Source organism: Falco peregrinus, chromosome 4 (assembly GCF_023634155.1).
Source record: "Falco peregrinus isolate bFalPer1 chromosome 4, bFalPer1.pri, whole genome shotgun sequence".
Taxonomy (NCBI): domain Eukaryota; kingdom Metazoa; phylum Chordata; class Aves; order Falconiformes; family Falconidae; genus Falco; species Falco peregrinus.
Window position 1 is genome coordinate 98,761,024 of NC_073724.1, and position 24,171 is coordinate 98,785,194.

The 24,171-nt window shown below is 40.4% G+C and overlaps 1 protein-coding gene across 1 annotated transcript in view; it reads right to left on the reverse strand.

Annotated features, from left to right (window-relative positions):
* MTUS2 (microtubule associated scaffold protein 2) overlaps positions 1-24,171 on the reverse strand; it is a 318,390-nt gene that overhangs the window by 171,774 nt on the left and 122,445 nt on the right. Inside the window, exons 4-5 of the mRNA XM_055801939.1 lie at positions 22,741-22,981; positions 11,560-11,766 (exon numbers count right to left, since the gene is read on the reverse strand). Coding sequence (XP_055657914.1) covers positions 11,560-11,766; positions 22,741-22,981 — 448 coding nt within the window. The remainder of the gene's footprint in view (positions 1-11,559; positions 11,767-22,740; positions 22,982-24,171) is intronic.

Consider the following 24,171-nt stretch of genomic DNA (forward strand, 5'->3'; position numbering starts at 1 on the left):
TTCAGGAGCATACACATATTCCAAAGTCTTCACAACTGAGCTCCAGTGCAGGATTGTTGGTAAGTCATGCATAATTAGTACATTTCTTAGAGCAACTATCACTTTGCCAAAGGAGTGGGACTTACTTGTGCACGTAAGAGAGAGTTTCTTAGCATCAGCTTTTTGCTTTTACATTTTCATGCATCTTACTTTCAGGTTTAAGCTTTTTTAAACTACATCTTAGGCATTTTTAGAACATACTATTAATGTGTTTGGAAGGCATACAGAGACCATGACGCTACCTCTTATCCTTCTTACTTTCCCACACAGCTTGACAGTGTACAGGCCTGTTCTGTATCTAAATTTACAAGCTGTGACAAGTGATAAATATCCTAATTCTAAAAAGCTATTGTGTACCTCTGAGACAATTAAAATTCCTTAGATACCTAGATGCAGTACATAATACATTTAGCCAACATTAGAACATGTCAGAGAATGAACATTTTATCCCAGGACACATCCAAGCATCTAAAAATAGGCCTTCAGTTTAAACAAAAGTATTGTAATAATGTTCATTGGGAAATCCCCTTTCCTCAGATTACAAAAGTAATATTAATTCCTAGCTCATCTCATGCTGTGCAATAAGAGCTTAGCAGAAGGGTTTATGAAAGGTGCCAAATAAAATTGTATATTCTTTTTTTAGGAGAAAAATACTGCTTAAAAGTGATTCATTTTTAATTCTTTCATCTAACACAAGAAAGTTGTACCACACACTTCAGGGCACAGACTGAGCCCTGGCCTGCCCTAATCCATACAGTTTAGCAGTAGAGGAAAAGCATACAAGGGTTTCCCACATTTGGTCATAAGACGTTTTGATCAAGCCACATTATTTTATTTAAAACATATTATTCCTTGCTCAGTTTTGACTAGTTTTCTATAGAGGCTGTAGATACCTTTCCAGGAATGGCTGGCAGGAGGACAGTATAACTGTAATGTGTGACAGAAAGGGAGCTAACCACTGACTAAATGTAAATATTAGGCTATGATGGCGCCTGTAAGGTACACTATTTTTGAGATGCAAAGCAGTAGTAGGAAGCAACTCATTCCTTCATTTAGTGTATTCCTTCTCTACTTTTAGTGGTTAGGTAGAAGGGTGGTCTCCCAGTTCTTCTTTGCCACTTAGAAGCTATTTTCTTTCTTTGTGGTAGTTTGTTTAAGGAATATCATGGAATTTGTCCTCTTTGAGAAGGCTGCTTTAAAACAGAAAACAAAAAGAAAAGACTGTCATCATGTTTAGCTGGCAAAAGGTTCATGATACACAAGAACTAACTGATCTAGGCTTGTTTTGTGTCGCCAAGGTCCACTGTGCAGAGTTAATGTTGCTGGTGGCATCAGTCCACCAGCTTGCCATCATCATCTCCATTGCATGCAGGTTAGCCTACTTGTCTACATAGAAACACACACCATCCAACAGCTAATGGCCCAATTCAGACAGTGTGCACCAAAATAACATAATAACCTCATGACTGCTTGGTCAATCTGCACACAGAAAGAAGCGTGCCCCATTCTGAGATGGACCTTACCAATGCACAATCAGATGTAGAGGTTTGTATGGGAATGCTGCCAGCTATTCTGGCAAGGTCCAGTTCCCACCTGCGAATCAGAGCACTTTATTCTCTCATCATAAATGCTCCTGTTTCTGCATAAGTATTTCTGATGGTGTAGCCTTCTACGGACATAGCAATGGTAACCTGTACTGTGTGAAACCACATCAGCAATCCATGAATTTGGAAACATCATAACTTAAAGATTTACACCGTGTATCCCAGCTTAATTGACTCCTTGCCACAAGACAGGGCTTGTTTACAAATCACAGTTAAACCCGAACAGCAGCAGCTTTCTCTTCCATCCACACCAGCCCCACAGATGGACCCTTAAAGTTGCCACACGGGAGGCATGCTACCATTTCTCAGGCTCATGTCCAAGGGATTGGAACATTTTCTAGCCTTTGATGGTGGCATCAGTGATGTCTAGTGTGCCAATAGCTTACAGTTTGTGATAACTCCCACCCGGGAGGCAAATACTGTGCAATTGTTTCAATTCTATTCAGCTTAACGTTCTCGGTTGGAGGGTCTCAGTCTGCCATTTTTCTGCCACTGCTGGTTTTACTGATTTCAGACCTCAGTCAGCTTTCTTCTAGCATTTAAAATAACTTTGGAAATCCCAGATCGAAAGCCTTTGGTCTTGCACCTGTCACAAGACAAAGAACCACAACATTCTGAGCTGTTTACAGCCTTGTGTAATCTTGCCCGGGCCTCCAGAGACTGTCAAGCGGCAAGCTGGGAGGAAAGGGTGTTTAAGCTGCAATTTTCAAGTTCTTGGATAACAGCTACGAGACTTGTGGCAATACTGAAAGCCACAAAAGATGCTGTTTCTTCTGTTTATTGCAGATATTCTCAAAAGCACCTGGAAGACTTACATAAATGACCTCAATTTTAACCTGTTTGGGCTAGATTAGTGTGATGGAAAAAAAAAGTCACGGGTGAGATTCCAGCCCAATCTCTACATGGGAAAAGTTCCTCTGTAAATAGTGCCACACTCTTTTGGCTGTAACACTTCTCTCACTACTAAATTAGAATTCACAAGTCTTCTGCAGGATTCATAATGGGATCAAAGATTAGAAACTTCTTTGAAGTTTTCCTTCATTTGCTCCACTGTTAATACATACCTGCCCTAATCCACCATGGTTCTCCTAGACTCATCAGTCACTATCCCTCCCCAAAAGGGACAAGTTTACAGGCTTTTTTCAAATATCCATTTGTGTTCATTATCCACACTTCATTTTTCAAGGGCGTAACATTTTGTTAATTGATTTTTCATATACTGTAAAGAGGCCAGCTCTGTTTTCTGAAACCTTTTGGTCTAAATGCGATTTACCGGTAGTGTTTACAGTACTTCTGACTTTGGTCCTGTTTATTGCTAGTAAGGCACACAGTGGATTGATTTGTGTGTGTAATAAATTCGTAATATTTCAGCTATGACAACAGCTATTAATAATATGATTGCAATGAGATCATCTCAGTCTCACTTTTTTAATTTGGTCCTTCTTGAAAGAGATCAAAGAAACACTGAACCTCAAGGGGGTTTTGCCTCTTGTTTAGGGCACAGGATAACAGACTGATCCTAAGCAGAAATTACACAAGAGAAAATATAATTCAAAAAATCCTTTCAAAATTTGCATAATTCAAAATTGTGACATAGGTACTTCTTTGTCTCACTTTGACTCAAAATTGGCTCTTAACTACCATATCAAACTTCTTGTATATTTAAATTAATATTTATTTTTTGAAAAAAAGCTATCTTTTGAAAAAAGCCTAGTATCATAGAGTTTGTAATGATTTTTGTCATTATCAGTAATTGGTTCAATTAGGTACCTGTTTGACTCATGGATTTTAAAACCAGAGTCCCTCATTGTGATCACTGGCTCTGGCCTCACAGACAATACAAAATGCACAACTGAACCAGAAGCAGTATGCAGGGCTTTTTGGAGATTAATCTTAATGAATTTAATGCATGCAGATTTTCACAAGATGGAATTCTAGGAAGTACAAAAACTGTGGATGAAGTCAATGAAATACCCCAGTGATGAGCCCCATAGTTAGACATCCAGAATTAACCCTGTCTAAATATTGATCTATAAACTGTAATTAAATGCATGAGATGGACATGCTAAAGAGGAAAGTTTCTCAAAAGTCCTGCAAGGTTTTACTTCATTAGTGGGAGACTGAAGATTTTAACTGTGATTCCATTAGAAAGCAAATTAGTCCAGAATGGAGGGGGGGGGGGGGGGGGGGGGGGGGAGGGGGTGCAGCAGGGAACGGAAAAGCTCTCATTTCTTCAAAGCTTTATTTCTTAATTTTTCTTTGGGCTAAATTAAGAGATTAATCCATTCCAATGAATGCCCACAGGGTTCACTTCTAAACGAGTATTTTCCCCCTCATCAGATAGAATAGGAAGATTAGCGTATGAAAAGGAGACAATTTATAGTGAGTTTTCTGGTCTTCAGAGGGGTTTTAATTTGGCTGTGACAGATATGTTCCAGCTGATGCTTGCTTTCATATTTTCAAAGGACATTTTAAGTGCTACTGTTCAGAGTGCTGTGCATCCCCAGAAAGATGTGTGTTGTGCTTGCCCCCATTACAGGCTCTGGACTGACCATGGCTTTTCCCCAGACTTTAAAAGTCACGCTCCACCAGCAACTCTCTTCTAACCCTGGCTGCAGAGGGGACCAGCCTCATTTTCCCCTCACATCCCTGTCAAAGGGGATTTCCTTCAGACTCCTTGAAGAGTAGAAGCTATAAAAAATGTGATTTAAACACTGACAAAAATAGTTATTTCAAAAATAGCTTCTCTAATTTCTTTGTAACCCACTAAGAAACAAATGAAGCCCATTATACTGTAATAGAAAAAGTAGTCATGATCTCCTGTTGACCAGGACAGAACAAAAACAGCCACAGGACATCTTTAAAATAAAGGAGTGGATGGAACAGCCCAGTATAGGGGTACTAAAGCAGGCTGCCACAGTAGCTATATTCACAAGACTGATTATTGAATCAACATCTCCCCACAGAGTCACAGGAGAGATATAGTTTGGTGCCTGTAAGGGGAATAACCTAATCATGAAGTGATGCACTACCTTCTTCTCCGGTGAAACTGGTGTCTGGCAGCTTGGTGTATGAGTGGTTTGAACTCCTTTTTACCCTCTGCAGATTAAACTCTAAGAGTTACAGTCACTAAATTAGGCACTCACAATCAGTCAAATAATCCTGTGTGGAAACGGGCCAGGAAAGAGGATTTGTCACTATCCATTTCTTCCTTGTCGCCCCATTACCCAATACCCGTGCAAACATTTGTGCTCTCCCACCCCATTTTATGGATGGGAAAGTGAGGTGGATAATTTAAGTCACTTTCTAAAAGCCAGACAGAAATAAGTGCCAAAAACTGGAACGGGATCTGCCAGGTCTGAGTCAGGACAATTTTAGCACACAGACACAGAATCTCTCAGACCAGCCCTCTTACACCTAAACCCACAGATTTTATATGACATTTTACAACAATAACAAACATGATGATTAAGTACTGTGTTGAAATTCAGCTGGCACAAGAGCTTGGCAAAATTCTTTCAGCTGTTCTTTGCTCATAAAAAGCGGGCTTTGCAGAAAAGTTTCATGGATTTTTTCAGTTTTGACAAACTTGAGTTCAGAAATTTGTAAGCCCTCCCAATGTTTCAGGCTGGTATCTTCATATAAAAGTAGTTCTGCATTTCCAAAACAGCTTGATCTTCCCACCTCTACTTACTCATTGCAGGGAGCAGTACCGACCCTCCCAGTTTGTTGCTGCTTCCCTCTCTTGTATGCTCTAATGGGCAGGGGAAGAGGTAACACAGTAGGCAGTAAAAACATTATCTAAGCTATTAAAATACTATCACATTTAAAATACTATCACAAGCACCGTATCTAAAACCCACTGAAATTATGGACAACTTACACTTCAACAATGTTGTTTCAATCTCTGCAGAGAGAAACTGCTGTGCCTCACACCTCCAAGTCATTGTTTGAATTATTTTTTTCCCCAGCTGTAACAACTAGAGTATGAAAAGTAAATGCTGAGAGTCTGGAAGGCTGCTAAAATGTCTTTTCAGTCCTTGCTCTTCCTGGCTGACATACTGCACTTTTCCAGATGGATCGCCCAGCAAAGCTGAAAATCCTAACTTGAAACTGTTCTATTTTAGTCCTATTCAGAGTGAAGTGATGGCATAAAGTGATTCTTCCATTAAAATATTAATATCAGAACAAGATCAGAAGGGAAAAAACCTGAACTTTTATGTAGAAAAATGAACAGAAAATCAGTCACAGAAATATGATGCAATGTATTTACATATAGGAAAATCTTTGTATCTACATACTTGGGTATTTAGGAACGACCGATATATCTGTTCACCACGTGACAGTTTCAAATGTTCTACCTCTTTTGGAGGCAATTAGCCATCTATTCAAGGCTTCTGCGCTCACTTTAATTTCCCCTTTTCTCCACCCATCTGAATCTGACACTTCAACATCTTTGCTTATTAGAATGGAAATTCAACATTTAGCAAGGCCAGGCAATGCCAGGTCAAAAATCAGTGTGAAATATATACATTGAAGACGGGATTGTGGAAGTTTACATTAAATATGCACTTCCGTATTTTTATAACTTTAAACAAAACAAAAGCTACCATGGGATACAAAACTAGTTTTGAAATATTCATCATCATTTTCTTGCTCAGCCTGAAAAGAAATTGCTTCAGCACTCAGAGCTGTGGGTAGACATGGAATAGCATTATGTCTTTTAGTTTAGCACCTCACCAGAGAAGCACTGCCTCTAACACCATGCTATTATTCTATTTTAAGAATCTTAAGCAACAGGGATTTCACCATTTGAGTTGGAAGAGTATTTAACAGACTAGTAGACCATATGACTATGAAGCATTTCCTGATACTATACCTACATCCTTCCATTTCCTAAACTCCCAGCAGTTACATACCTCAACTCCTTCCAAACATTCCGTCCTTCTCCCAGTCTTCCACACATCAAACCATTTCATGGTGCTTAATGAACTGTTTTCCACGTGGTACTTACAGCACGTTAGAATCTATTCTGATGAATAAAACTAATTATGTGAGCAGGCTATTCAGACGATCACTAGAAATGCAGGTACAAGCAAGTGAGAGAACTCTAAGCCCCTTAAACTAGTAAAACAGAAACTACAGCCTGAGCAACATGTTACTGCGCTGCTGATTCACAAGATAATATTGGGAACCACATCCCACCACTTTGGGCCTTTGGTGTATGATGTTAATCTCTTAGGCAAATTTTACTGGCACAGATACAGGAGAAGCTTTGATACAGTGTATTTAAAATTCCAAGGGAAAATAATGCACAGTTAGGTATTTTGTTATATGTTAGCTATTTAGGAGTTTTTTCTTTATGTTTACACGATTGTTTCACTCCATTCCAAATCATACTGGTTTCAGCCTTAACATTGCTTAACATTCAGAACTTAACAGTGCTAGTTACTCACTTTTTCTCGTATTCAGCAGAGAACACTCACATTCTTCTTAGATTGAAGTATCTGAATTTTTCAATTCTAGCCAATTTAGAGTGTCAACAACTCAACAATTTTTTGACATACAATAAAACCTCTGTCTAAATAAAGAATAATGGTTTAGAATATTACACATTTTTAAACCTCAAAGGTAGTAGGCCAGAGCTGAGGGTAAACTTGACCTTTTCAGGTAATCTTGAACAAAAATATTACTGGAAAAAAACATCTGTGGCACAGAACAAATCTGGGGAGGGCTGATAACAGGACCTGGAGCTAAGCCTCAGCCTGGGGTCTCCCAGCTGTCCCACAGGTGTCAGGCCATGTGGCTGTGCCCCAGCAGACCTCGCGTGGGCCTTGCCGCACTATGGTATAGAGATGCTCTGATGTGGGAAGCCATGGGATGGGAGGTGTGAAAGTGGCAGGGAGAGCTGCATGCTCCGCACCAAGCAGAGCGGAATGTTAGTAGCAACAAAGGATGGACTCCCTCCATTGGTACAGCGAGCTCTCACTGCCTCCACTTCTCCGAGTTGTTTTATTCAAACATATCTGCCCTTGTTCTCCATACCAAACAAAGAGCTCACCCTGACCCATTTTAACCATTCCATTTTGAACACGGCAGGACAGCCAAGTAGCGAGCCCTGGTGAGCTTCCCTGATCCAACCTAGGACCCAGCTTTGAAATGGAGCGATCTTCAGCTTCTGTCATTGCATCCCACCTCCTTCAGCAAAGGTGAGAAGCTGCCTCACATGCCACTGTCACCGTGAATGAGCTTCACGGACCCTGGCTCCCGTGTGCAAGCCAGAATTTACATGTAGGCACCAAAAAGTGGCATTTAAATGGCCAAAACAGACAAGTGACCCTGGCTTGCAGGTCAGTTCCCTACCACAGACGCTGGCAAGATGCTGAGCAGTTTGGATGCCAGAGCTGTCCCTCCAGCCTCAGCACACAATTGGGCAGGACCCCATAGGAGCAGAGCCCCATTACAACTGATCCTGATCAGCAGCTGGCAGCACGGCTGTCGCAGTTGGCGTGTTATCAGCAAACAGCAGCCTGGCTTATACCCACACTCTGGGGATGGGACTCCAGGGAAGACCAGAGGACAAGTAGTCAAGTGCTGCACAGCCTGCCCTGTCCCTACCATGGGAAAAGAGCACGGTCCCACTGCTGCAAATCTGTTTAACTGAGTCTATCAGAATATGCGAGGTATTGCCAGAAAGTCAGCTGAGAGCACAGCACAGGCTCCGTGCACATCCAGGCTTCCTGCTTTCAGAGAGGTCACAGAAAGGGGAGAAATCTGGTGAAGAACAAAGCTGCTGAATCGCAACTCCATTAACAAACTTCCTCACAACATAAACATCACGTCTCCTTACTCTAAACAAGTTTTACTCTCTAGACAGTATTTAAGCAGTATTAGTATGTCAAAATGAGACACTAGTTGGGATTTCTGAAAAGAAATTTAACCATCAAGGGTTTGGGAAGAGCTAGCACCCCAAGACATATGGTGGGGGAGAGAAAAGCAAGAACAGGATCTCACTGGGACCCCTTCAAGAATCACCGTTTCCCCTAAAACAAACTTGTGTTTTCCTCTCACCCAGCCATAGTCATCTGGTTTTTAGCAACTTGTAATACATCATGATTTTCTTTCCAGCAGATATAAGATCTTGCAGTGAGCCCCTTCATTTACAACAGTAGCAGACCCTCTATTTATAACATATGCACACTTGTAAGATGTTTTCAATTACTTCTGTCTCCTTGACACATAGAGATGCGGCTTAAATAGGAAATTGTGTTATCATATATGTTTGAAGATTTCTAATGCTAGATCATTTTGCATTTTCTACCCTACTGAGCTAGGAAATTAACAGTAAAACTTTACCCTGCCCTCTAGGAAGTCTGCTTTAGTCAAAGACATGATCTCAGGTAGGAACTACAGAATCAGCTATTTATGTAATTTAAATAAAACCATTCTTCCAGCAGACACTGAAGGGAAGAAATAATATGTCATGCTAAGATTCCTGAGCCAATACTACTCCCCTACATCCACTCTTGGGGTTACTTTCTGTGCATGTTGAAGTACACTGCTGATCTGTGTTAAATAAGCTGTGGTAGAGTGGAAAGCAACTAATCTGTGCTCCCTGGGTGTCGGGCAACTAATTTAACTCTCGCTGGTACATAGACTATAAATAGAAAAAGATTATACCGTTTCACGCTGATAGCATTTCTATGGAAGTTAATAATTCAACAGTAAGGGAACAATTTTTTCTTCCTACCTATCTGCCCTATCAGGAGTGATGAATGGGAGTTGTGTTGCCCTTAATCCAAAGAAAGCAGGTAGGTGATGGTAGGTGTCTTCTCATGTGATGACTTACCTGAGGGCTGACACCCTAAACACAGGGTACAACCTCACCCACGTAGCAACACACCTTCTCCTTTCACGTCAGTCCAGGAGGAACCCTTATCCATTTGGAATTACAGACAAATAAAGGACTACTGAGCTGGACATCTGTGCATGTCACAGCAACCACATCACAGAGATGACCCTCAGAAAGTGTTCCTTCTCTTGGTCCCCCATGGAGGTGAAGGGAAACTAAACAACTGCTTAGACGACCTATCTAACTTGTCAGCAAGAGCCGAAGTTATACGTCCTATTTTTCATCAGGTGACAGGCTGAGCTCGTCTCTACACGTTTGTACAACAGAACACTTCCCCTGGGTAATTTTCGTATCTGTTGGAAACATTCTTGCAACACGCACAAGTTGGTCACAACATCCTAACCCCAACATTAAAAAGGGTTACCATCTTCAACCAACTGAGCTGGAACAAAATGTATGTGCCAAATACTTCCACATCCTTCCAGTAACTGGAATATTGTTTCAGTTTTTATGGGCTTAATGTACAAATATAATATAAAAATACACCAGAATATATAAATGAAATTAACATATTTTAAGATTAATGAATAATCAGGAGTAATATTCTGGGTCTGAGATTACTAATACTTCTACAGTTTTTTTAAATGGAAATGAATTAACTCAGATTCCACAGTTTGGGGTATTTTCCTCTTACACAGTGCTCAATTGTGTGAACCTGTGTGCATCCACTGTGTTCAAGGACAGTGCTGTACCTACAGATACTATTTTTTTCAGAGTCACACCTGAAATTGCCAGACAACAACATGTCTTGCAGAGATGTAGCTTAGGTCTAATCGGAAATCAGGTAATTCTGTCCCTAACAAAGATTTTATTTAACCAAAGACAAAAAGTTTACAATACCAGATAAAAGAAAAAGCTTTCCAAAGGCATAAATGTAGGGTAAAAGTACAAATCAAAAGAGGTTGACTCCACTCAAGGTAAAGCCTGTTAGGAAATAAACAGGAATGCGCGATCAGTCTGACAGTAAAACAAGATACAAGCCTATGTTTGGTGGCACTGGAAAACTTAGAAGTTCCTGAACACATTAGTCTTTGTCATTTTAATGACCCCATATAAAAGGGGAAAGAAAAAATCCTTTAGGATTTTTAACTATTTTCATTTTATTTATTCTAATTCATTTCAAATAATTACAAACATTGAAAGATTTAGGAGCCTGCAGCATCTTGTCTCCTCTCCTCCTTCATATTACCTGGTGTGTGTCCCCATCTGCACCCCTCCTGGGCTGATACCACTTGCTTTGATATTGACACAGTTCAGACTTGATCCAGTCTTCAAAGAAAAACGGGCATGAAAATCCCTCAATCCCCCTTTCCGCTCTGAGCCCAGGGCATGCGCACACTTCCCAAGGACTGCACAATCCAGTGGGTATTATTTTGCACTTAATAAAATTAATAGTCTTTACAGAAAATAGGATTTGAAATGACATTTCAGCCACAGGATCCTTCCAAGTCTGGTAGATGAGACAACAGCTATGATACCAGTTCTGAACCTTTCCATATCACTAGCATTATTTGATTAATTTTCCAAACTAAGTTTATTACACTGCATATTAAGAGGCAGAAGAAAAGCAGATGAAAAAGACTGTGTTGCTCACTTTATATAATCTTTGTCCTAAACTGCTCTGCATGGCTGCAATGTACTTACCGAACACAATTTACTGTGATTATTTACTTACTTCAGCTTGTAAGAAGGGATATTCTAAGTAAAAAACAAACACAAAAATGCCTCAGATTCACTCTTCACGTGGTTTTCTCTACAGCAGGGAAACCAGCCCCTTCTATATGCAATGTACATTCAGTACCTATTCATCTATCATTAATAATATTTTAAAAAACTAAACTGGTAAATCAAGATACCAAACCTTCAGCTCAGTGGCACAGAAGAGATTAGTGAGCACTGCATGGATTACATTAGTCCTAAATTAGACACAAACTCCAGTCTGGACAATCCTGGAATACATCTATTTAATATACCTCCAGAAAGAAGGAGACTGTTTGGACTTACGGTTGGTTGTTCTGCTTTGATCACTCTGAGCACTGTCGTTTGACTGGTTGCTGGAGACAGAGGATACGCTTGAGCTCCTGACAAAACCAAATGCGGCCAGCTTAGCTGCTGGCAACCGTGAATAACCTGGAGGACGAAGTCCAGACTGGCAGGGCTTGGGGAGATTTGATTTTGCAGCACTTGGACATGAGCCTTTCTTAAGATCAACTGCAAGAAGGAAAAAGACAGCATTTTTTATTAAATAAACTAGACTGGGATATACTGACCATTACCTGTACCACCCAGCTACGCAAAATCAGTATAAAGACCAAACACATTTTTTAACAACTGCTCAAACTGCAGTGATGTCTTATTCTTTGCTCCACTAACAATAAGTTCTGTGGAATATTTACAGGTCACAATAATTTCTAAAACATGAAATGCAGCAAGGACCCATGAGGCATAACTCAAACTGCCAAACTGCCAGCAATGTAACATAGTTCAAGTTTGCTAAGATTTTTTTTAATGTTATCTTCCTTTATGCTGTATCACTTTCTAATTTTACATTTGTTATGTGCCAATTAAAAGAAACTCATACACAGACAAACACACTATGCATAGCCTCCAGTTTTGGAAACTATGTAGAACACCAACAATTCTCTTCAAGGACACAGGACTTCTTTGTATTCCATCAAAGAAAACATTCTTTGAAATCTTTCTTTCAAATTTTGCTAAAAGAAAATGTCCTTTTCTTGCACCAAGCTTGGGAACAAGGACATGACCTGTAAAGCTGTACTTTTTTAGCACACCACCAGCCATTTCCACTGATAACACTTCTCCTCACTATAAACCATCAGCCTACGTGAATGACATCAACCAATCTCAGACACCTGCCAACAGCAGGCTTATAACAGATGAAGTTAGGCAACAATAACAGTTCAGCTACCACATCCACCTGTGGTAGCTAGTAACTGGTCATCTGTCTCTAGCTTGTGCCCTAACCCGAAGTTCCATGAACATAGCAGGATTCTCTTCAAGGACCAAAGATTAGAGTTTGCTTTTTATTGGAAGGTCTGGATACCAAGTAGATCTGGACCTCAATTGTACATAAAATCTGGACAGATTCCTGTTCCTTTGGAATCCTGAGCAGCAAAACTATACATTAAAAAAGAAAAAAATAACAAAGCTCTCCAAAAGCTGATGCTAGAGTGTTTAAACAGTCATCAGGACCAGTGCGTTAGGAGACAAGGCAGCATTAAAACTATCAATATATTCTTCCAGAAAAGGTCACAAAGTCACCTTTTTTCCATTCTTATTTGGTGAACTCTATTTGTGCATTAGCCTGACACACACTTCAAAGGAAGACGTGAACATTCATCATATAAAGGAAAAATAGAAATTAACTGCATAGTAAAAATATGGTCTTATTATTACAGTATTTAATTCTTTTGTAAACTATGTAGGTCACAGACTTATTAATTTTAATGAAGCATTACACTTTGAGGAGTTGTTACAGAAAACAAGACTAAATTCCTCTGAGCAGAAAAATGTTTTGGGGATTTTAAAAGATAGTTGTGTACCTCATCCCAATAATAATACTAAGTTTTGTTTAACAAAGCTAAGCCTTTTCTTTTGAAACAGAAATATGTATAACATTAAGCTAAAAAGAGTTTCATTACAACATAAAACACACTCCTGTAAAAGACATCAAAAAATGCTCCTTGCTCAATAAATGAAATAATTTTTATATTATGGACTTTTAAAAATGCATTTTTGTACCCACTTTTCACAAGTTCAGGCCATTGCTAAGACACAAGAAGATGCATATGTGACTGCAGCATCTTTACCAGCCCAGAGGAGGACATGCTGTGGAGAGTAACCCAAATGAAAATAACAAATATCTACAGTGTGCAATATAAGACTCTTAAAATCCCTGTTCAACTTTCTGGCACCAACAGAGACAATTTTGGACTCTGATCCTGAATCTGGCTTAGTTTGGATGATGTGGAGATAAGCTCAGAGGTAGCTGTGGGCTCCAGGTGCAGGTGAAGAGCAGTGAAGGCACATAAGCACAGAGAACAGTTAAGCAGCGATGTTTACCATCAGTTTACTGCTAGGCTTGAGCATCATTGCTTTGACAGTTGTCTATTACAGGTGGCTTACTGTTATCTGCAAAGCACCATCAAACCAGACTTCTTCTGTCCCCACTGCTGAGGACATCCACACCACATCTAAATGACTCTACAACAAGGCACTGCAGAACCTGATCTTGATGTTTCCCTCAGTGCCACCAGCACAGCTTGCAATTAGTGTGAATCACGTTAAGTGATTTTCATGTAGGAACAAGAAAAAGTGTTCAGTGAAAGGCTTTAAGAGTCCCAAATGATAGGAATGACATGCTAATCATCTTTCAGACAGAATCTCTCTGAGAGGACTAATACCTTCCTGTGTTAACAACTGCTGCACAGAGGGACACAAATGGCTTATGCCAGTGTAAGGCTGCACTTTTACCATGGAAGGATGATGCTGTGCTCTCTTCCTTCCACACTCGTCATGCTTCCACCAACAGTGATACAAACACTTCAGTGGTATTTCAGATGGGCCACACCACCTTGGTTACCCAGCTGACTGCACAGTCATACGCTTGCTAGTGGCTGGGCATGGCCAAACATCAGCTTCGCCAGCTACCTAGAGGACCACACAAGGGCAACTGCATGTGATAGAAGGCAAACAACTCCTTCACAGAGTGCAAAATATTCCCTTTGTTGCATCAGTGACAAGACCAAGCCCAGGTAGTCCAGATTTAAAGCAAGGCAAGTACCTGTGGCAAGCAGCTGCAGAAGCAAGGAACCTGCCCAGGTCAGCAGCAGCAGGGAGAACGTATGGAATTGTCTCTTGTGGGTTTTACAGGTTTCCAAAAAATGCACAAACAGGCCTGCACTACATAAGCTGAGAGCTGAGATTCCTTTTTCCTAAGAATCTCTGAAAATTGAGGTGGAGGGAGAAATCTTTCCATTTTACAGCAAAAATATAGAAAATTTTACAGCAAAATTGTTTAAGTTGGATATTAGGAAAAAGTTCTTCACTAAAAGGTTTCAAACATTGGAACAGGCTGCCCAGGGAGACAGAGGAATCACCATCCCTGGAAGGGTTTAAAAAACATGTGGGTGCAGTGCTTAAGCACATGGTTTAGTGATGGACTTGGCAGTCCTTGGTTAACAGTTGGACTTGATCTCAAAGGTCTTTTCCAACCTAAATGTTTCTATGAAAAACCTATTAATCACAAATTTCCTGCTGCAGAATAGGGGAAATTCCCCTGGGGTGGGAGGGAAAAGTGGTTAGAAATTCTTTTATATAAAAAGCATTTGAAATGCACTTGCCCTAGGAAGGTGAGGTTCACCTGGGACTTCCACATCCCAACTCAGCCACAGGGATACCCACACCAAGTCCCTCAGCTGTGTGTTCTCTGCACTGCTGTGCAACCAGGTGCCTGCAGCCCACGGCACATCAAGAACAACAGGTGTCACTGAGTAAGAATTTCCTTAAAACCAGAAGGGTTTTGGTGACAAATTGCCTAGCCATCTCTACCTTTTCTTCAAACTCATTCCTACAGACCTGGGCAGAGGATTCAGTGTTTTTTCTCACACTTCCATGTGTGTTTCAGTTTATGACTTCAGTTCAAATTCCCCCTAAAATAACAGTATTTTGTGTCTTGAACTCATCATTATCCTTAAATTATTTTAAACTTCTTTTTAATGCAGCTCTTCTTTACCACAAGGACCCCGGGGCAAGACATTATCTTCATTAGGGATGCCTTCAAATCCTTAAAGCCAAGTCATTTTGTGTCGTCTTTTTCGTTAAAGTGAGACATCAGCCTATTGTATCTATTTTCTGTTCTAAATATCATCAAGTTTTACGATGGATGGTCTTCCTTTATTTCTGTTTCTTAGAAGTATAGAAGCACTCCTGCAAACAAGGTCTGGGAGTTCAAAACAAAAATTATTTTAATGAGAAGCTTTCACTTTAATAAAAATCTGCCAAAATAAGCTTAAAAAACTGGCAAAAAAAAATCTTTCCAGCTGTCTCACTGCCTGAAGCTAATTATAGAATTAAGTATTGTCTGTACTGCACACAAGCGATTTTCTATGATGCTTCAAGCTGTTCCCATCTAGAAACATGAAAATATTTTGAGGTAGCAACTGATTGACACAAACCAGACGTGCCTGGGAGCCTTCAGAAAAGTCTGAACTAGATGTCTTAGACAAGCCTGCTGCACATGAATTGCATCTCCATGCACATGTATAAGCAACTTTCATGTGACTTCTCTGTGAAATCTGAAATAGGTTTTAGCTGAAATGAATGAAAAATCAAAGAAAGGAACTACACAGATATGTTCTTATGAAAAAAAGTAGCAGTTCAGAAGAGGACTTCAACTCCTCTAGTGATCCAGGGATCCTTGGCAAGCCTCTGTTTTCCTGTGGTGGAGTTTTTTGTAGGGTTTGTTGTGGGGTTTTTTGACAAGCATTTCCATTAAAACTTTAATCATTAGGTGTTATTTTCTCTCAGAAAGCTTACTTTCTTTTATAGGATGCTCTGAACATCATTATTCTCATTTCATCTGGGGCATGGTTGTTACCTGCAAGATCACTGAATTAGTCAAGAGATAATACAAGCAGAGTTACCCACCTCAGAGATAAACCAGTCAGCGATATCTTTGCAGATTAAAACCAAACTGTGGAAGTAAGAAACCCGTTCTGTTGCCACTTCCCTGTTATAGACACAATGACTTATCTCTGAACGAGAAGCGAGGAAAGGGGTTTTAAAACAGAGGCTTTAAAGATGTACAACTAAACAGCAGTGAGCACGTTGTGCTGAGCTCCCCTGATGGTCTCTCATCCAAGTACTGTCAAATCTGGGACAGTTAATTTCCAAAGACAAAACAGTTGTCACTGCTGAACATCAATTAATTTCTGACTGGCCAGTCCACCATCATATGGTAGGAAATATTCATGTCCTCCTGATTCAGATTTAGAAGTCCCCAAAAGCAGCTCTGTGCCTTTCCAGCTTCCAGGCAACCCAAGGCTGGTTAGCACTTTTTCACCACCCCAAGAATTTGTCAACTCGCACTTCATTCAAACCACAAATGTCCATCTTTGCCTTGTAGCTGATGTGCAAAGCAGCAGCATCTCACAGAAACTTCCAGCACAGGAATTGTCAGTGCCTTAGCTACACTCACTGCATTTTCCACGGAAAGCCCAAAGCAGCAAGAAGACTTCTCTTTGCACTGGAGCCACAACACACCCGCTGCTCATCAGCTCCTCAGAAGCACTGCAGGTACGCAGCCAGCAATAATACTTGGCTCTTGCCAGGGTGCAGGTAGGGTATGAAGCATTTGCCTGCTGCTGCACCCAAATTGTTACTGATACCATTCTTATGACTGACAATTTGGTACAACAGTCATATAGACAACCCTTCTCATACATTTTGGTTCTTTGAAAATACATTAATTGTTGGGAGCAGAGAGGTGGCATATGGCTAAGACTCAAGTATGGTGGCAATTTCCTTAGCAAAACTTGATGAAGTGTGTGTCTCCTTTTGAAGCACTCTTCTTTATGAAATACAGCCAAATTGCTCTCCCAAAGAAAGCAGACAATGGCAACTGAAAACCTTCAGATTAGTGGAGGATATTCCTCCGAATAGTATTTTCCTCTCCAAATTCTCCCCTTGTCACCTCCTTCCTTAAACAGTTAAGAAGTTTGCCAGCTCAAATCCAAGTACCTCAAACTGCAAACCTATAAAATAAGCACACAGCCAGAGTAGCAGTAATGCAACGTAACATCAAAACCCATTTTCTGTCACCAAATCTAATTTACTCATTCAAGTATTAGGTATTCCTGAGAATAAACATGAAAGCAAAGCTTTCCTACCATGAGAAATGTGTAGACATATTGTAGCATTCATGATGGAATACACTGCACATATGCAAAGACACAAATAAATTCATAAATCTATGTGTGTTTGATTAAACAGAAACAATGCTGTCCTGATTCATACATAAGTTGTATCTTTAACAAGAGCTGACTTGCTTAGAAATGAGAGGAACCACTAGACCCTCACAACTAACAAATTTGATACACAGAGAAGTCATAAGGAAACAACATCTCATTAACTTACTCTTTGAGAAAAAAATACCATAAATACTACTGGAAAATGTAGTATTAAGTGAAGTTTTAATGATGAGATCTCTGTTATAATTTTCAAAATCAGACATTAATCCCTTCAAACTAATCAGCTAATTAATGCAAATCCTAACATGTTTGCTCCAAGGAGTCTTTATAATCAAGGAAAACATATTCATCATTTATATGTTATAGACACAGTATCCTTCAATGCTTGTTTTGAATTACAAGTTTCTCACAGAAAGAGCAGAGTCAATTTACATGAAATAAACAAACGTTAAGCTTTCAGAGACACTACTGCACATTTAAATACATCACAATTCAATGACTTCCTATCTTACCTAGAGTGCAGAACGCTTTTTCGTACAGTCCAGTTGCTTGCCTGAATTATCTGAGGCAAAGCATCACCTAAGGAGCAGCACTGCTTAATAAGGAACTTGCAGCCAATGCCAACACGCGTGCCATGTCCTACAGACAAAGAAGGATCACTGCTCCAGTCACATTACAGGCATCACACTTGGAGATCACACTTATGGAATCATTCATTATTATTTTACTTTCTACTTGGCGTGTCTTAAAACTAACAAAACCCTTAATGTACTTGCAGTCTATCACAGCAGTTCGGGGATTTAATTATCAATTACTTTAGAGTCAGTTTTATGAATATTAGTATTATACACGGGCCAAACCACTCAGCTTATCAGTGCTGCTTAAACAGACTGCTACATTATGAATGGCGTGGCAAAGGGGAATAAAATCCTCATTATGAGGCACTGCTGTTGTCCTCGATACTGTGCTATGGCGATTTCAGTTTAAAAGCCTCTGTGGGGCTCCGTGTATCTCACACTTTGTCAAGAGATGGCAGATCCTTCTGCTTCCATTACCCCAGGGCAGGACTGAAATCACTAGGCTCAGAAACTGGATTAAAAGCTCAGGACTGAGGTGCAAGAGATGCTGATTAGCAGTTTTGAAGGCAGGATTGGCATCCTTGAGAGAAAAATACCTCATAGTCCCCAGCTGCTTTTGCTAAATCAGCCAAGCCCTCACACCCCACAACACCCATGAGCAAGGCTGGCTCGACTTCCAGTATGCTGACCATATGTGCATGCATTTCACTTGCTTACATTTATAAATATGACTCTATCGAAGCTTCATTTAATCCTGTTTCTCAAATATTGCATCAAAATCAATAATGCGGATTAAAGTTTAATACCACAACTAACTGCCAAATTAAGGGAAAGAGGTTTAAAATGGTGTTGTGTACCTTAAAACAATTGGCTAGATGGTGCCTGGCCCTACCCTGAGCCCCTCCAGTCAGCCCCACACCAGCTCTGGCATGCCAGACAGCTCCCATCCAGCCACTCCATGGCAACGAGGGACCCTTCTCTGGTCTGTGATTGTGCAATGGCATTGACACAGCCACAAGAACCAGTTCTCTGCTGCTCTTCCACTCCTATGCCAGTCTTGTCCTATTTGCTGTCACTTCAGCCTCTTTTCATGAGCAATTTACTCCTCTCAAAAGGCATTATTAAGAGACAAAAAGACTGACATGCTGACCTATGAAGTTATACATTGCTGTAAGAAAGATTAAGTAATTTGAGGTACAAAAGGAAAAATGCTTTGGACAAGGAAAAGGTGGTAATATCAAATTTTTGTAACAACTTATCAATGACCTGGATGTAGGAACTGAGTGTATCCTCAGCAAGTTTGCTGATGATACAGAACAAGGAGGAGTGGTTGATGTACCATAAGGCTGTGCTGCCATTCAGCAAGACCTGGACAGTTGGGCAGAAAGGAACAAAATGAAGTTCCACAAAGACAAGTGTAAGGTCCTGCACTGGGGAGGAACAACCCCACGCAGCAGCACAGGTGAGGGGTTGGCCTGCTGGAAGGCAGCTCTGCGGAGAAGGACCTGGCAGTTCTGGTGGACAAGAAGTTGCCCATGAGCCAGCAGCGTGCCCATGTGGCCAAGGCAGCCAGTGGGACCCTGGGGTGCATCAGGAGGAGCGTGGCCAGCAGGTGGAGGGAGGTTCTCCTGCTCCTCTGCTCTGCCCTGGTGAGGCCACATCCGGAGTGCTGTGTCCAGTGCTGGGCTCCCCAGTTCAAGAGAGCTGGGGAACTATGGCAGGAGGGATGCAAAGATGAAGGGACTGGAGCATATTCCTGATCAGGAAAGGCTGAGAGAGCTGGGCCTGTGTAGCCTGGAGAAGACCAAGAGGGGATCTCATCAATGTCTACAAATACCTTGAGGACGAGTGTCAGGAGGATGGGGCCAGGCTCTTTTCAGTGGTGCCCAGTGACAGCACAAGGGGCAACGGGCACAAACTGCAACATGGGAAGTTCCATCTGAATATGAGGAAGAACTTTGCTTTGAGGGTGACAGAGACTGGAGCAGGCTGCCCAGAGAGGCTGTGGAGTCTCCTTCTCTGGAGACATTCAAAACCTGCCTGGATGTGACTCTGTGCAAGCTGCTCCAGGAGAACCTGCTTTAGCAGGGGGTTGGACTAGATAATCTCCAGAGGTCCCTTCCAAGCCTGACCCTTCTGTGATAAGCTAATCTTGAATGGATAATTGGGAAATAAAATGCCAAAAATAAAAGAATGTAAAGTAATTAATACATATAATATAGGATATCAGAAACTGATGCAAGATAATAAGGGGAGGAATTGAAGCAACAGAGAGAAGTAAGGAATATTTTGTGACAGAATAAGATGTTGCAGAAAAATTAAACACGTTCTTCATCTCACAAGGAAAATGGAAGGTGAGATGCCAGAAGTGAAAATAATGTGTCCTGGGGTGGACAGTGAAAAACTGGAGACATTAGCAACCTCTCCAGAACAAGTCTTGGGTAATTTAAAATCAATAAAACCCGTCAGAGCCCAAAGACCAGATGAGACACACTTGAGGATCCTGAAAGAGATGGCAGACAGATTATTGGACTACCATGAGTTATCTTTAATAGCATCTTTGAAACAGTGAGGTATCAATAGACCAGAGAGAAACAAAAGAAATAACAGTTGTAGGAAGGAAATAATGGAGAGCTATGAATTAAATTTGACCTCCAAAGCAGACAAGGTCCAAAAAATATTCAGTGATAAGATCAAAAAAACCCAGCTTTTGAGAAATAGGAAAACTTTAGGAAATAAACTTTAGTGGAATAGGAATCGCACTAACAGCTAGTGCAATTTCCTCATGTAGATTTCTCATGCACTGGCATTTTTAAAGGCAGTATTACAGACAACAAATAGGCCTGATCAGCTGATACTGTTTAGATTTTAGAATGCCACATAATATAGGAAGACAGTAAATTAATACATATAAGACAAGTTCCTATATGGATTAAAAATGGCTAAGGAAAAGCCATGTCTGCAGTCATCAATGATGCAGGATAATATGGATGATGGATGGATGAATAAAAATCAAGGCAACATTTGTTTCTGAGGACCAGAAAAGACAGTGGATTTGTTAGTAAGCCCTGTTCAGATATTCCTTTCATATCTATCTCTCAAACTGGTTCCTGTTACAGAAGGACTTACCCTACTTATAACCTGAACTTGCAGCCTCTTGCAGTTTCATTTAAATGGAAAATATGATCCAATTGCTCTCTGCACCTGTACTCCCACATTTAGTGCTGACTGAACTCAACTTACAGGGCTGAATTGGTATTTACTACCCAGTGTGCAATCTTGGAATGTCTCAGAAGTCACACACAGCATGGTCAGTTTCTGCTAATGGCATCAACATAAATAAACTCCAGATGCAGGGTCAGATGGTAAAGGATAGTGGCAAGATGCACTGTATTACAGAGAACCTTGATTTTCTGATAAACCCCAAATCCTGGCCACCTGTACTACTGACTGATACTGTCTTCTCAGGGTATGTCAAGACAGTCTGGCCCATTTCCATTCTAATTTTCTTTACATTTCTTCTGCAGCTTAGTATGGTGAAACAGACACTGGGGAGAAAGAGTAATAGTTTTTAAATACCTGCAAAGAGGACAACACCCCACATCCACTCCAGACAGAAAAGGAAGTAAATTGCAACAAAGGGGATTAGGCAAAAGACTAGGGAAAACTTTTAACTTGCAAGTAGGTAATGCATTGGAGCAGCCTGCTTTCAGAGGCTGCAGGATTTCATATTGAAGGTTTTTATAAATAGCTTTTCATGAACAGGTTAAATAAACATCTATTAGAAGGAATCCCATCCTGGGGCAAGAGGAGGGACCACACGCCAAGTCATGCCTTAACTTTATCCCTTCTGACTATTTTTCAAAAACTCTGAAGACTTGTACACTACTAAACAGCTGCTATGTTTCACTCTGGCAATGACTGATTTTCAATTATCTCTGAACTTGCTGCTGTTTAAATGTACGTTGTTAAAACCTTCAAGCTTTTCCAGGCTACCAAATAGTGTCCTGTAGAAGTAATTATTATCTCTGCCTTGTGGCATTGCACACTTTTCCTTCTGACTCTTCTCTTGCTTTTCCCTCCCCTGTAATTCTGCCCAGGGTCACACTGAGCTGGGCAGTAACCGGGAAGAAAAAGGTACTACCAATGTTGTATCCAAAAAGGAGTATACCACGGCTTCAGAGAATCACGATCTCTGCTGGCACATCTGAATGCTGCCCAGGCTTTCAGAGCACAACATGGTAGGGAACGTCATATTCAGATTGAACAACAGAGTCTTCATGTTGGGAAGAAAATGTCCCATTATCCTCCGCAGGACAAAAGCAAAGATTTTTTAGGCATTTACAAGGAGGAGGAAGATAAAAAGGAGCACAATGAGAATTATTACTGAAATTGATTCTCCTTCTTTGGCAACAACCTCTTAAACAACCTTTGTGCAAGCCCCAGATTCCTCAGACAGCCTTGCTGCAGGGTAAAAAGACACTCCTCAAAGAGTGCTGTTGGAGCTTTGTAGTATCGGGTCAAGATGTTGTTCATTTTATGATATTTCTGGCTGAAAAATACAGAATCTTATTAGTGACTACAGTTAAAGGAAAGGAAAAGAAGTTCATACTTACCTGAAGCATCTGGATGATAGAGGCTGGGAGCACTGGTTATTTCTCCTTGCTGATGGAGACAGCTACCTGAGGATCTTTGACTTGCAATTAGAATCCTGCTCTTTGCAGATGGTAACCTGGACACTGCACCCAGTCCTAACTGTGGCTTGAGTATCATGGCAGATCGATAAAAACTTGGTGGGACCTCGTAATGAGTATATGGTGGAGGGCAAAATTCATCTTTTGCAGGCCTTTCCCCAACCTACAGAAAATCATAACAAACACAAATCAATGCAACAGAGCAATAAATCCAGAAAATACGAAGCTTAAATTGCTTATAAAGACTAATTTTCCCTCCTTGTGAATCTGGATTTCAGAGCACTGCAGACTGATGATCATTTTCAAAAAACGATGGTCTTACTATATGAATTGCTTTCCAAAAATACAACATTACAGTCTCAATACACAACAAAACCCAAATAAAGAATTGCTGTCCTCCCCAAAAGAAAACAGACAAACGGAAGATCTTCAGTTAATGAAAATGACGTTACTGTTAAATCCTGAAAGGCAATATTATTTACAGAAGTAGATACACCAGTATAGTGTGTAAGTGGGATTTTTATTAGACATTATTTAAAATATACTTACTAAAATACAGTTTGGGGGAAGTCAGCTAAAAATACAGCTGAAGGTATTTAAAGTTCATTTTATCAGAGAAATCACATTGTCAAATCATTTGTGTGAGAAAAAAAAAAAGCCCCCCACATGTTCTTACTGCAAAATGTTCACTGTAATTTGTGCCCCTGCACATTTCTGTTCATTACATTTTCAGGGGGCTGTTGAATATTCCAAATCAGAGCTATAAAACCCAGCTGCCCATCTGAATTGGAGAAAAGAAGAAAATCTGCAGATGTGAAACATTTACTCTTTATCACAAATAGAGGCTGTTTTGCTAAAATCAGTAACAAATCTCTCAGTATCTTAATGGGCGCATACTGTGAGGGCAGCACAGTATGTCTCAAGCTGGAAGTATTTCCAGCAAACTGGCTGTTACGAGGAAACTTGCAGTCAGGGAGTGACCCGGTTCCCTGATTCAGCGCTTGCATCTTTCTACATTCAAGGTGGGCTCTGACTCCCATCTTGGTGTGCTGCTTCATGACTCAGGACAAGGGCGCAAAGCAATGTCAGTAGTTTTCATTTCTCTATTTGCAAAGAACTGTTCTAGGTAGAGTCCAACTACTTTATAAATTTCTTATAGAATGCAAAATCATCATAATGTAGAAAGGACCCATGAATATTTTTTCAGTGCATACCATTTAGGACACAAGAGGGGAAAAAAAAAAGAAAAAGACGGCTTAAGAAATAGGAAATCTGAACTAAATTTGTTTAAAAATTAATCAAAAAGTGCCATAGGCTACCTAGGAAGAAATGTAACTGCCAATTAATTAACTC